This window comes from Bactrocera dorsalis, chromosome 1, assembly GCF_023373825.1.
Source record: "Bactrocera dorsalis isolate Fly_Bdor chromosome 1, ASM2337382v1, whole genome shotgun sequence".
NCBI classification, from domain to species: domain Eukaryota; kingdom Metazoa; phylum Arthropoda; class Insecta; order Diptera; family Tephritidae; genus Bactrocera; species Bactrocera dorsalis.
The window spans coordinates 70,858,596-70,872,592 of record NC_064303.1 but is presented as its reverse complement, the minus strand read 5'-3'; the positions used below and the strand labels follow the sequence as shown (position 1 = coordinate 70,872,592).

Sequence of the window (13,997 nt, the reverse complement as noted above, 5' to 3'; positions counted from 1 at the left end):
AGTTCTACGGGAGAAAAAAAATGTATACACCCGGTGTTGGATCGACAAGGGAAATTTTTTTGTAGCAATGCCGAAGGCCGCCAACGCAAAAAGAATTTGATACACCCCGGTGTTGGACCGACCAGGGTTATTTTTTTTGAAGGCCGCCCACGCAAGAAGGAGTTCTACGCGAAAGGAATTTGATACACCCCTGTGTTGGACCGACCAGGGTTATTTTTTTTGAAGCGCGGCCGAAGGCCGCCCACGCAAAAAGGAGTTCTACGCGAAAAGAATTTGATACACCCTTGTGCTGGACCGACCAGGGTTACTTTTTTTGAAGCGCGGCCGAAGGCCGCCCACGCAAAAAGGAGTTCTACGCGAAAAGAATTTGATACACCCTTGTGTTGGACCGACCAGGGTTATTTTTTTTGAAGCGCGGCCGAAGGCCGCCCACGCAAAAAGGAGTTCTACGCGAAAAGAGTTTGATACCCCCCGGTGTTGGATCGACTAGGGTTATTTTTTTTGAAGCGCGGCCGAAGGCCGCCCACGCAAAAAGGAGTTCTACGAGAAAAGAATTTGATACACCCTTGTGCTGGACCGACCAGGGTTACTTTTTTTGAAGCGCGGCCGAAGGCCGCCCACGTAAAAAGGAGTTCTACGCGAAAAGAATTTGATACACCCTTGTGCTGGACCGACCAGGGTTATTTTTTTTGAAGCGCGGCCGAAGGCCGCCCACGCAAAAAGGAGTTCTACGCGAAAAGAATTTGATACCCCCCGGTGTTGGATCGACTAGGGTTATTTTTTTTGAAGCGCGGCCGAAGGCCGCCCACGCAAAAAGGAGTTCTACGCGAAAAGAATTTGATACCCCCCGGTGTTGGATCGACTAGGGTTACTTTTTTTGAAGCGCGGCCGAAGGCCGCCCACGTAAAAAGGAGTTCTACGCGAAAAGAATTTGATACACCCTTGTGCTGGACCGACCAGGGTTTCTTTTTTTGAAGCGCGGCCGAAGGCCGCCCACGCAAAAAGGAGTTCTACGCGAAAAGAATTTGATACACCCTTGTGTTGGACCGACCAGGGTTATTTTTTTTGAAGCGCGGCCGAAGGCCGCCCACGCAAAAAGGAGTTCTACGCGAAAAGAATTTGATACCCCCCGGTGTTGGATCGACTAGGGTTATTTTTTTTGAAGCGCGGCCGAAGGCCGCCCACGCAAAAAGGAGTTCTACGCGAAAAGAATTTGATACCCCCCGGTGTTGGATCGACTAGGGTTATTTTTTTTGAAGCGCGGCCGAAGGCCGCCCACGCAAAAAGGAGTTCTACGAGAAAAGAATTTGATACACCCTTGTGCTGGACCGACCAGGGTTACTTTTTTTGAAGCGCGGCCGAAGGCCGCCCACGCAAAAAGGAGTTCTACGAGAAAAGAATTTGATACACCCTTGTGTTGGACCGACCAGGGTTATTTTTTTTGAAGCGCGGCCGAAGGCCGCCCACGCAAAAAGGAGTTCTACGCGAAAAGAATTTGATACCCCCCGGTGTTGGATCGACTAGGGTTATTTTTTTTGAAGCGCGGCCGAAGGCCGCCCACGCAAAAAGGAGTTCTACGAGAAAAGAATTTGATACACCCTTGTGCTGAACCGACCAGGGTTACTTTTTTTGAAGCGCGGCCGAAGGCCGCCCACGCAAAAAGGAGTTCTACGCGAAAAGAATTTGATACACCCTTGTGTTGGACCGACCAGGGTTATTTTTTTTGAAGCGCGGCCGAAGGCCGCCCACGCAAAAAGGAGTTCTACGCGAAAAGAATTTGATACCCCCCGGTATTGGATCGACTAGGGTTATTTTTTTTGAAGCGCGGCCGAAGGCCGCCCACGCAAAAAGGAGTTCTACGCGAAAAGAATTTGATACACCCCGGTGTTGGACCGACCAGGGTTATTTTTTTTTGAAGCGCGGCCGAAGGCCACCCACGCAAAAAGGAGTTCTACGCGAAAAGAATTTGATACACCCTTGTGTTGGACCGACCATAGTTATTTTTTTTTGAAGCGCGGCCGAAGCAATGTCTTAGAGGGTATAACAAACACTCCTACATCAATGCGATATAACGGATATAAGTACTGCTATGTTTAGAGCAAAATACCGTTGCTTTTTTTGTCATTTTTATAATTATTTCGTATTTGAAAAATAAGCTGCGTGAACGTTTTTTTTAATAAAATTTCTGAAATATTTCTAAAGAAAATGGAAAATAACTCATCAGGTATGATAAATTAAATATTGAAAAGAATATTTAAATCAGTTTACTTCATACTTTGTTACAATTATATGTAGAACAAGCGACTATTCGTGGTTGTAAAGCAAACAAATTGAGCGTGTCGGAGGTGAAGGAAATGTGGAATATTGGGAAAATATTCCACAAATTCCAATTGAAGGAGAGTTGCGTATCGTTTTGCGAAGAGGAGGGTCTGATTGCTAAGGAAAGGGTGCATAGACTGCCGATGGTGCTCTCCGTGATGGGAAATAGCACCGTCGGTACGTTTAGGTGCAGAAAAGGATCTTGCCGAACGCGTTCCGCAATATCTCGGTCCGTGGGCACCTTTTTCGAAAATGTTAAAATACCATTGCCACAAGTATTTTATTTAATGTTTTGCTACGCATCGCACTGGTCGCACGAGATAGTTAGAAAAAACAGCGTTGTCAGGGAACCTATATTATCTAGCGCTACCATATGTGACTGGTATAACTACTGTCGCGAAGCGGTAGTTTTATACCAAGTGGAAAATCAGGAGGCGGTAGGTAAAATAGGTGGCCCTGGCAAAATGGTACAAATTGATGAGAGCAAATTCGGGAAAAGGAAATATAATAAAGGTAAGGTTAAAAATATTAATTACTTATATGTAATTACTTATGTATAAGTTTTTCTCATTTTAGGCAGGAGTGTGGAAGGTCACTGGGTGTTGGGGATGATTGAGGATGGGAGCGACGACCTGCGGTTGGAGGTATGCCCAGGAAATATTAGGTCTGCGGAGGTGCTCATACCCCTGATTAAAAAGCATGTTGCGCCAGGGACTATAATTAGCACGGATTGCTGGAAAGCGTACGATGGTTTGGCGAATCACGGGTATGAGCACCGAAAAGTAAACCATAGCGATCCGGACGGCACGATTCCGATTACTTGGCGGCGGGGTAAAAAAACCGAATTTCCGTATAAATGGGGTATGTACGGATAGGGCTTCTATAGAGGTGGAATATCCAAAAATCATGTGAAAATAGCTAATATTTTTAAAAATATTCACGTTTAAAAAATCAAAAATTCGCACTAAGAACACATGTTATTTCTCCATGTTTCACAGAATTTTTCACGTTTTTCTTTCACTATAATTAAATATACACTCTTAACATTGAAATCAGTTCGATTTTCACTTTCATTTCTTAATTTTTCAGCCAAATTTAGTAATTTAAAATCACATATAAAATTTATGGCTGAAAAGTTTAGAGTGTTTATATTTACGAGGAAAACCAGCGTTGCCACACCTTAAAAACCAAAAGTGAAGAATTTTTTAGCGTTTCACAGCGTTTTTATATCGATATTCGTAATATACGAGTCTGATCGTGAATTGGCAAAAATGAGAAATACATAATAGGAAAATTTATAATTAATTATTATTGCAGAAAGAAGAAGAATTTGGACACAGAAGAATTTTGAACACCGGGGTTTTGGACCGACCAGGGATATTACGAGCGCTCGAAAAATAATATCCCTGGTCGGTCCAAAACCCCGGTGTTCAAAATTCTTCTGTGTCCAAATTCTTCTTCTTTCTGCAATAATAATTAATTATAAATTTTCCTATTATGTATTTCTCATTTTTGCCAATTCACGATCAGACTCGTATATTACGAATATCGATATTTTTATTTCTTTTTATTTTTCCAATTATTATTATTTTTATAATATGTATTTCTCATTTTTACAATTTTTCTTTCTGACTCGAATATTGAGAATATCGATATTTTAATTTCTTTTTATTTTTCCAATTAATAACATAAAATTAAATAACGCGTCATACACATTCGTGAATCGGAATTAAAAACGAATTTTTTAAGACAATTCCCGTGAAAATTGGTGCACGTTTTCGGAAAAGCCGCTCTGCTGAACATTTACCGTATATAATATTGCTTATTTGCTTAATAAATCTATACAAGAAAATATCCATATGCATGAATAGAGGAATTTTGCGAAAAAAGAGGAATTTCACGAATTGCCTTATCATCACATGGCAGCGCTCCATTTCGTCGTAATTTTTGGTAAACAAATGAGGTTCAAACAAGCGTAAAATGTAATTTTTAAAATAAAGATTTTTTAGGTAAAAACCTGTTAAATGTGTAAAATGTGGTTTTATTTAAAAGCTAATAGTGTAAATTAATTAATTTGAAGTGAAAAATGTGAAAAAAGTGCGTTTAATGTGGTGAAATAGCGTCTTGAAATGGTCCAATTTTGCGATTTTTCGGACTTTAAGGTCGAATATCTCGTAAACTAAGCGTTTGCGGACCCTATAACCCTATATATTTTTTAATCAGGAGGACTTCCTCTTTCCAACGGGTATGAGCACCGAAAAGTAAACCATAGCGATCCGGACAGTCCATTTGTGGCTGCAGATGGAACACATACGCAGCGTATTGAATCACAGTGGCGTGTAATAAAAAGGTTTTTTGCGAGGGACAACCACAACAATCCGGAAAACTTCGCCGATTTAATTGTAGAGTACGTTTGGCGGAAAAATGTGGCCAACAGACACGAGGATCCTTTTGTTAAATTATTAGAGGCAATAAAATTTATATACAAGCCTTAATACACATTTGTTTTATTAAATTTAAATAATTTCTTTGTTTGACCAATCAGGGTTATTTTTTTTTATAGGTTGTTGATTTTCGTATTTGGGGTATAATCTGTTTCCTTTATTTCATTTAGTTATTTTACAAATGATGTCAATAAGGTAACACTGATTATTTGACAGTTTGTAATTCGTTTGTTATTCTAAAATAATAATAGTTCAACAATAATTTAAATGTGTATTAAAAGCAATTTTTGCACTATAGTATATAAAATAAATGTGCGCAAATGAATAAGTGATGTGTTAGTGTATATAAAAGTGAAAAATTAATTTTATATATCGAAAATATGTGATTAAAATATTGCAAATTTTCAACTTTAAACGCGAATATCTCGGAAACTATAAGCTTCCTGCGGCTATAATCATATATATCCTTGACCAGGATAATCTCCTCTATCCGACCATATCCTTTTTATCCTTGAAATCCTAAGATGGTATACTAAATCCTTCCCCATTTTTATTCGTTTGATAAATGTGTAATTATGGCAACACTTATTATCTGTCAACACGGAATACTTTTTTTATTGTGCATGTAATGAAATTTGTGTAAAATATAAAATGCTTATTTTAAGCAAATAACTAAATAAATACTAAAAAATAAATATGTAGAAACAATGTAATGAAGTATAAGTGCATAAAAAGTGCATAATATGAAATAAATAATTACTAGAAATCGAGAAATTGCAAGATAAAATTTGTAAAATTTTCAACTTTAAATGCAAATACATATCTCGAAAACTATAAGTTTGCGGCGGCAACAATTACATATTTTCTTAATCTGGAGCATCAGATCTATCTAACCATACCACTTTTAACCCTGAAATCGTGGGATCGTATACTAAAGCCGACCCCTTTCTTTTTGTACTTAATTAGTTTTTTGCATCACTTTATGTCCTAAGCTTAACGCACGGCGCTTACAAATTATTGCAAATACTCTAAAATAATCACAGTAACAAATTATATATATTCTTTAATTATTAAAAAAAAACATATAATGTACAAAATTATTAGCTAGAAGTGTTTAAACATTTTTTTGAAAATAAAAAAGAAACTGTTTTCATTGTATAAGGCATAGTCCATTTAATTTGTTCTATAATTTGGATTTTAGATTCATTGATTGACTTTTTTGGATCTAAACACTTAGGGCAAAATTTATCACTTGAACTGTGCTCAACACATTCTAAATGGCAAGCGTGTTGACATAAAAAATAAATAGATGGCAGACTTAGCTTACATTTACAAATAGCGCACACACTGTTTCTAAATTCAATGGGACACAATCTAAAACTAGATAAGGAAGCAATAAAAGTTCGCAGAGAATTAACCATAACTTTAACACCGATACATGATTTTGTTTTGAAGTCTGATTGACTTTTGCAAAATAGTTGCTTTAGGTGAATTACATTAAACATTTTTACAACCGATATTCCTTGAACTAGTGCTAGTATATTTTCCTTATTTTGATTAAGCATATTTGTTATTATACGGTCTAAATGAACTTGTGCGATTTGCGAGCTACATTTCATTATATCTATTGTCTGCAAACCAAAATTTTTATTCATAATACTTATTTTCTTCACATTGGCATTATCTAAATCTTTATACTTAATGCAATATCTAAAATACATTTGTAACATTTTAAAATTTTCACACAAGTAAACAACTCCTGGCCAGAACGAATAATTTACAAAGTGTATTAAAATTTGTTCCGAATATGCTCCAGAATTTTTGTTTAAAAGGTTTAGTATAGGCGAAATATTTTTTCTTTCACTGTACCATTCAAGCAAATGTAATTCTAAAAGAACGTCAAATACTACCGATTTATTATGGACAGATATTAAGTATTCCAAATATTCCATACAATTTGCTTGTGCATTAATTAAAGGTGATATATAACGTTTCGGATTTTTTGACACCTTAAGCAAAGCAAAAATATTTTTCCAATGTTTCGAAATTATCATAGGCTGGTTTGTTATCGCATAATACAATTCATCCTCAAAAGATTCCGACAATGTGCAAATTGTTGTACCGTTAAAACAGTTTTTAGAAAATTCACTTTCATAGGAGACGACATCTGTACTAGAGTTAAAACACAAGTTATTTCTTATATTACAACTTTTCATAAGTTCCATTTGAGTATTTGAAGTATTATTAACATTTACTAAATAACTTATGTAATACGATAAGTGATAACTGTACTCTGCATTTAAAAGTCTCTTAATGATGAAGTAGGGATCTATTATGCCTATCGTTTCCTTATATTTGGACGTAGCAGATATCAAGTCACCTTTAGACAGTAGGTAATCTCCACAACTCAACAAAATACGACCAACAAAAGCTTTTTTTTTCTTACAAAGGCTTAATGCAAGGTCAAAAAAATTATTATTTATTAACGTTAATATTTTGTTAAGAAGACTTCGTTCCTTAGTAATGTAAATCGCATTACGCATCAGTATGTAGCAAGATATTTCATTGGATACCAACATATCTTTGTTTGAGTTTGGAATTTCCTTTTGAAAAACAATAGCCTTGTTATATGTATCTATTATTATTATATAACTACGGTTACTGTCTTCACATTCAATTAATATGACAATATTTTTATTTAGACAAGTAATATACTTTTTTTTCCCACCAATGGCGTAACAAGGACCTCTTCCATCTAGGGTAAAACAATAAAGGGCATCCTCTCTGCCGACCAAGAAAAATGAATTTTCTGAATTATGTAGAATTGAACTAGAACTTATAGTCGAAAAATATTCCAAATTTTGTTCGACACTAATATTATTATCCAATATATTATATAAACCAACTCTTTCTTCCGAACATACAAATAAATATAGGGAATCTTTTCTATATTGAAATTCTATACCGATGATGCTGCATTTACCGGTTGAAATGCAAAAGAAATTTGATGACATATCCAGATTCATAACCGAACGATGAATTAATAGATTTCCATTATCCAATCCAATAGAAATGCATAAATATTCTTTTAATAAGCATGTGCGGATTGTTGTTACACGTCCATACTGATTTAGAACTGCTGAAGCCACACATGGAGCGCCTTCACGCTTATTAAGCTTTCCAAGGTTTAACACTTCTACACGAATTTTTTTAGATTGTTCCTCAGCTACTAAAACCAGGAATTCGTTATTAGCTGTGAGAGCGCAGAAACGAAGCTCAGAGCATTGGTAACGAAAGCTAATGGTCCACGAGTTTCTGATGTATACATGAATGAAACCCAACACTTCACAGAAAATATAGACATTTCCATTCGCACAATGTGCAATGATTTCTGATTGTACGTCAACTTTACAACAACTGGATAATAACACAAGGTCGAAAAACTCACAGCTCTTCCACTCATGAACAATCATAATTTATGGAATTGAAAACAAAATAAGTTTCGGAGCAGATTTTCAAAAGTTCTTCAAAAATTAATAATAATTATTATTATTTAGTAATGGTCGATAACCATCGATGTTTTTTTTACGGGGCATCTCGGCAGGCTAAAATTTATTGTATACTAACTGTATTGCCGTGCATATTGCCTGCAGACACTTCATATTGCTTCTGGAAAGCAATATATGGAATGGCACGATTACGATTTTTCAAAAAAAAAATAACCCTCATCGATCGAACACCTATTTTAATCAAAAAGAGAGAAAAACTGAAAAACTTTCCATTCTATAATACGTTTTTTCTATTTAATATATATTATACACATTTTTGATTATATTTTCAGGACACAAAGTATGGCAACACTGCTATTTGTCTTAAATGTAAACACGCAAATCACTTGAAACTTTGAATGTGCAAAATAATTTTTAAAGTATATTTATTTTCTTAAAAAATATACAATTAGTGTAAATTTTTGATAAATACGAATGTGTACAGTGTAATTAAATATATATTAATTAAAAAATATGTGAAAAGTGGGTTAAACATAGTGAAATAACGAGCATTGTTTTTACAAATTTTTGAACTTTAAAGTTAAATATCTCGAAAACTATGGGTCTGAGGACCGTATATGTGTATACATTTTTTAATGCTGAGGACCTCCGCTATCCATCCGTACCATCAAATCGCGGCGCCGGAAAAATCGTAATATTGCCTATGGAATACTAATTAGTTAGTATACCATACATTTTTGATACATTATTAATTAATTTCTTAACACTTGAGACGTAGCTCGCATACGTACAACCAAACATATTAATATTTTCATAATGTCTATTGACTAAGTCTACAACTCTGCTCCTCGGTCCACCCCGCACGTAGTTCTTCAAAGAGTTGACTGTCAATGAGGAAGTCGGTATGAGAAGACCAAACCAATGAACAATACTCCAACATCGGACGTACCAGAGTCGAGTACAGCCTTACGAACGTATCAGCATTCCTGAAGTCATCCCCACATCTGAATATGAACCCAAGTGTCCTGAATGCCTGTGATGTAATTTTGTCAATGTGCCCGGCGAAATTTAGTGCATTGTCAATCATGACACCAAGATCTTCTACTACTGTGACTTCTTCTAGCTGATGAGCAGCGATACGGTAAACAGCAAGACGACGCCTCAAGGACCGTGACAAGAACATCACCACGCACTTTTTTATATTTAAACTCAATTTATTCTCGTCGCACCACTCTTCAAGTCTATCAAAGTCTTGCTGTAATGCACTAATATCATCCACAGTGCTTATCTTTCTGAAAATCTTGAGGTCATCAGCATAAAGTAAAAAGTCCGACGATATTTTGTCCCCAATGTCGTTGGCAAATATGCTAAACAGCACTGGCCCCAGACGGGAACCCTTCGGAACCCCGGACGACACTTTAAACTCGGACGACACACAGCCATTGACTCGCACCTGCAAGAATCTCCCAGTCAAGTACGAGTTGAACCAACTCAATACATTTCCCGCCACTCCGTTGCGTTCCATCTTTTCTATTAAGAGCTCATGATCCACCATGTCGAAGGCTTTGCTGAAGTCCGTGTAGATAGTGTGAACGGTTTCACCCTTGTCCAACGCTCTCAGTACATAATCGACATACAGGTAAAGGTTTGTAGCCGAGACCTGCCGCCAAAGCACCCATGTTGCTTGGTCGAGGTCGTAATCTTGAAGGCGAAATTCACCTGGTGCAAAACAAGTTTCTCAAACAACTTTGCCATTGACGGCTGTATGCATATTGGCCTCTAGTTGGACACCTCAGATCTCGACCCTGCCTTGTAAATTGGACAAATGTACGAGCGTTTCCATGCCGACGGAAAAATACCCATCTCCAGAGATTTACTAAAGATGTGGATTATTGGTTCGGCAAGCCCGACAGCACAGCTCTTCATCAATATGTTCGGTATTCCATCTGGTCCCGCTCCCTTCTTTCCATCTAGTTTGCACATTTGCTCGTACAGTAGCGGATGGTGAGTTCCGATAATTTCACATCGTAACTAGTCGATGTTTCCACAGCTTTAGCTGTGGGCATTGGTTCCCCATTGTCATTAAGTTTATTCGCATAGATGCTACCAAAGAACGACGCAAACAGATTGCTCACTTCCCCACCCGTCGTAGCTACACTATCTTTCCACGACACGGAGGATGGAATATCCATATTCCTGCTTTTGACGAATTTCCAGAACTGAATCGAATCCACCCCTGCAAGCTCCTCCATCCTGGACGTGTATGCGCCGTAACACCCTTTGCCGATTCTTTTGCATTCCGATCGCAACCGACGAAAAACATTGTAGGCGTAACTGGCTTTTAATCCCTTGTATGTTGCATGCGCATCCTTTTTCTGCTGTATTTTCCCCTATCAGCTCCCTAGCAAACCAGCATGGATAATTGCTTTTCCTGTTAGTATGGACAGAAACAAATTGCACAATTCCACGGTTAATTCTCTCGTATAGCCAGTTTACCTTGTCATCCAGTGATACTAATTTATACAGTTCAATCCAGTTAATCCTCAAAAAGAAGTAATTCAATCCCAAGTAGTCTGTCTTCTTGAATGCGTAAGTCGGTGCCACGTTCATTTTCAGGTTGGCCTTAATTTCAGCACTTATACTCATAGCCGGGTGGTGCTTATCTTCATCAATAATAGCCTCGGTACTGTCCACACATACTTCAATGCTGCTAAAGGATAAATCAAGCGTACGATCATTTACACTACGAATTTGATTATACTGTTGACTCATCTCACTGTACACCATATTTGCACATTCATCTTGCGGACAGTTACTGGGGAGATTATAGTCGCCAACGATAATCAATGCACAGTTGGGATATTTTTTCCTTCAAATACGAAATTGTTGACATATGACTTGCATACTTATCCAACGACGACAGTGGTGGAAGATACACCCATCCAACTAATAGATCGCCCTCAGTACATTTTACTTTAATAAAAGCTTGCTCGACACTGCTACAGTTAGTTGGCAGTAGTTCAGTATTAATACTAAGCTTCACCGCAATGAAAACACCTCCAGCTCTAGTGCAATTGCTTGTTTGGTTGTCTCTATCTACCACTTCACTATCTGATATTGATTCATGAAGCCATGACTCGCTAACACAAATCAGATCACATTGATGCACTGCTGATGAGATTAAGAACTCTTTTTTGTTCTTAACCCTCGAGTATTTTGATAGTATATATCTAACTTACGAATCTTTAGGCTTTTCTTTTGGCGCACGAAAAGTCTGCTTATCGACTATCCTCGGTAGCCCATTAATGTATCTAATTGTCTTGCTGTTATCTCCGCCCTTGGTTAGATTATCAAGCTCCGTCCGTAGATTCCTGAGATGCTCTTGCTGAGCTCGAGTTAGGTTCGCCTTAAATGAGATGCCAGACTCACCAGCTGTCTCGATACGCAATAGACTCCTAGCATCTGCTACAGACTCTGTAGTTAGTAATAGCGGACGAATCTTACCTACCACAGGACGACCGAGTCTACGGAGACCGAGTTTCGGACCAACCTCTAACATCTCCTGTGGTAATAATGCGGCAACCTTCTCCAAATCATCCAGACGTCGATCATAGCCTACCGGCTTCTCAGACTCCGGAACGTTCAAAGCAATAACCTTTCTTTCACGCTTATTGCGATCATTTATCTCCGATATTATAATGTTGGTATCCACATTAAGTGCATCGAACGATGTTAATTTATTCTCAACAGCGCCGACCCTCTTTTCTAATTGCTTATAATGCTGCGAGACTGCTCTGCTGTTCTCTGCCAACTGGTTCAAGTCCAGCCGAATCCCTGTAACGCTGGGCTAAATATTTTCAATTGTTTTCTTGAACGGTGTTAAGTATTTCTCAAAAAATATGTTTCTCAAGAGCTAAAACATGCGCTAAATCAGCTCGAACCTACTTACCCGACGCCTTTTCATGGATAATATGATACGAAACTCTTTGATTCGGGAAAGAGCTGTCAAAACTCGCGTTTTTTATAACATTTGCCAATGATACCACTGCTGAAAAATATTAGACCCGCCATTTTATTGATAACTTCTGGGTATTTTGCAATTGCCACACTACCGCTGGAGTAAAAAGCGCTACCGACTCGGTTTCCCAGAGGGCCTATATCATCGATATACAACATATTATATACATATATATGTTCTTCTTCTTTACTGGCGTGGACGCCGAAGCCGCTGTCTTTTAATTCGCTGAACTATGTCAATGTCGTCGTTATCCTCGTACAGCTCATAGTTCCATCGAATGCGATATTCTCCGTGGCCAATGAAAACTCGCAACATCGACTCATCAGTTGTTGTCATCGTCCAAGCCACTGCACCATATAGCAGGACGGGAATAATGAGTAACTTATAGAGTTTGGCTGCTCTTTATCATGAAAATGCATATATGTACATATAAATATTAATATGCATAATCATTAATAAACATATCACACAAATGTTCACTTTACCAAATATGAACACATTTCAGCGAAATTTCATTTCACACTGATTTTGTCAGTAAATTATAGCTGTTTATTTCTATTCTCCCGCCTTTTCTGAAATCGGCTGATCGAAATTCCCTGATCTCCATCGCTACCAGCCTAATCAGGGAACGCGTTTGAGAGAAAAATTAAAGGCAAAGCGAGAGATTCGTATTGTTACAAAAGTAGTATTAAGATGTATTTGTATTGCAATATGCATCCCTTATTATGAACAATAGCTGTAGGTATATGGAATAGCATTTGTCTTGTTGTAGACATCTGGCGCCGCGAAACAATAGACATCTGGCGCCGCACTGTCTGCTTGTCTACTTAAACAATTGATGAGTCTGGCGCCGCGGCTGTCTGCTTGCGTCTGGCGCCGTATAGCATTATGTTCTGGTAATTTCCAGACGCAATATTCTAGAAGGACACGTCGGTATCAGCGAGAAGAGCGTGGCTATATAAGCCGTGGCAACGCCAACGTAATCAATCAGTGCTAAGAGTAAACTGCTATAGTGTAGACGAGTTGTGAAATAAAGAGTTGTTGAATTTAATTCAGTTTTGGTTTTATTTGTCAATCCAGAGATACGAACCTAACAAAGTGAACTAGCAAGCAGTAAATTCGTAAAAATTGGTGTCAGAAGTGGGATTGTCAAATAATCCAAATACAAGATGGTTAAATTCGGAGAATTGAGAATTCAGCAATTAAAAAAGGAACTGGAGGAGCGTAATTTGCCGATAAGTGGGCAAAAGGCGGATCTGCAGGCACGATTACGTAAAGCAATGGAAGCGGATGGAATTAATGTGGACGAGTTCGAATTTGATATGCCTGAAACTTCTACAAAGGTAGAAGAAAAAGTAGAAGAACAACGAACATCATCAAGTGCAGACATGAACATGCTGTTAGTGGCTATACAGAAAATAGCTGAAAATACAGAAAATGCAGTGCAAACAGGAAATCGTCTGGCACAGCAAATAGCTGAAAATGCAGAAAAAGCAGTGCAAACAGAAAATCGTCTGGCACAGCAAATAGCCGAAAATATATCACAAATAACAGAAAATGTAGTGCAAACAGAAAATCGTCTGGCACAGCAAATAACGCAAATAGTTGAAAATACATCACAGTTAGAGTCTCGCCTTACATAACAAATTACTGAAAATAATACGCAGTTAGAAAAGCGTTTGGTACAACAGATTACAGAAAATAATA

General features: G+C 37.8%; 2 protein-coding genes and 1 long non-coding RNA gene across 3 annotated transcripts; 2 read left to right on the top strand and 1 right to left on the bottom strand.

Moving 5' to 3' along the window:
- The first annotated feature begins 270 nt into the window (after positions 1-270).
- On the top strand, positions 271-1,382 carry LOC125775690 (uncharacterized). Its single transcript, XR_007421295.1, has 3 exons — positions 271-397; positions 961-1,149; positions 1,243-1,382. It is a non-coding gene; the product is annotated as an uncharacterized LOC125775690 (long non-coding RNA).
- Positions 1,383-2,205: 823 nt separating this feature from the next.
- Positions 2,206-4,814, top strand: LOC125777871 (uncharacterized). The gene is made up of 4 exons (XM_049453960.1): positions 2,206-2,224; positions 2,296-2,832; positions 2,896-3,069; positions 4,546-4,814. Exons 1-4 carry the CDS (start codon positions 2,206-2,208, stop codon positions 4,812-4,814), a joined length of 999 nt encoding a protein of 332 aa, XP_049309917.1.
- An 899-nt stretch (positions 4,815-5,713) lies between these two features.
- Positions 5,714-8,355, bottom strand: LOC105222307 (vacuolar protein sorting-associated protein 11 homolog). The gene has a single exon (XM_049462463.1). It carries the CDS (start codon positions 8,234-8,236, stop codon positions 5,864-5,866), a length of 2,373 nt encoding a protein of 790 aa, XP_049318420.1. The 5' UTR covers positions 8,237-8,355; the 3' UTR covers positions 5,714-5,863.
- Between the last annotated feature and the right edge of the window lie 5,642 nt (positions 8,356-13,997).

Excerpts from the sequence above, each read along its gene's own strand:
- LOC105222307 (XM_049462463.1), bottom strand. The coding sequence starts at position 8,236 with ATGATTGTTCATGAGTGGAAGAGCTGTGAGTTTTTCGACCTTGTGTTA.
- LOC125777871 (XM_049453960.1), top strand. Across the intron at positions 2,833-2,895 it reads GAAAAGGAAATATAATAAAG|GCAGGAGTGTGGAAGGTCAC; the intron begins GTAAGGTTAAAA and ends TTCTCATTTTAG. Across the intron at positions 3,070-4,545 it reads TTGCTGGAAAGCGTACGATG|GACTTCCTCTTTCCAACGGG; the intron begins GTTTGGCGAATC and ends TTTAATCAGGAG.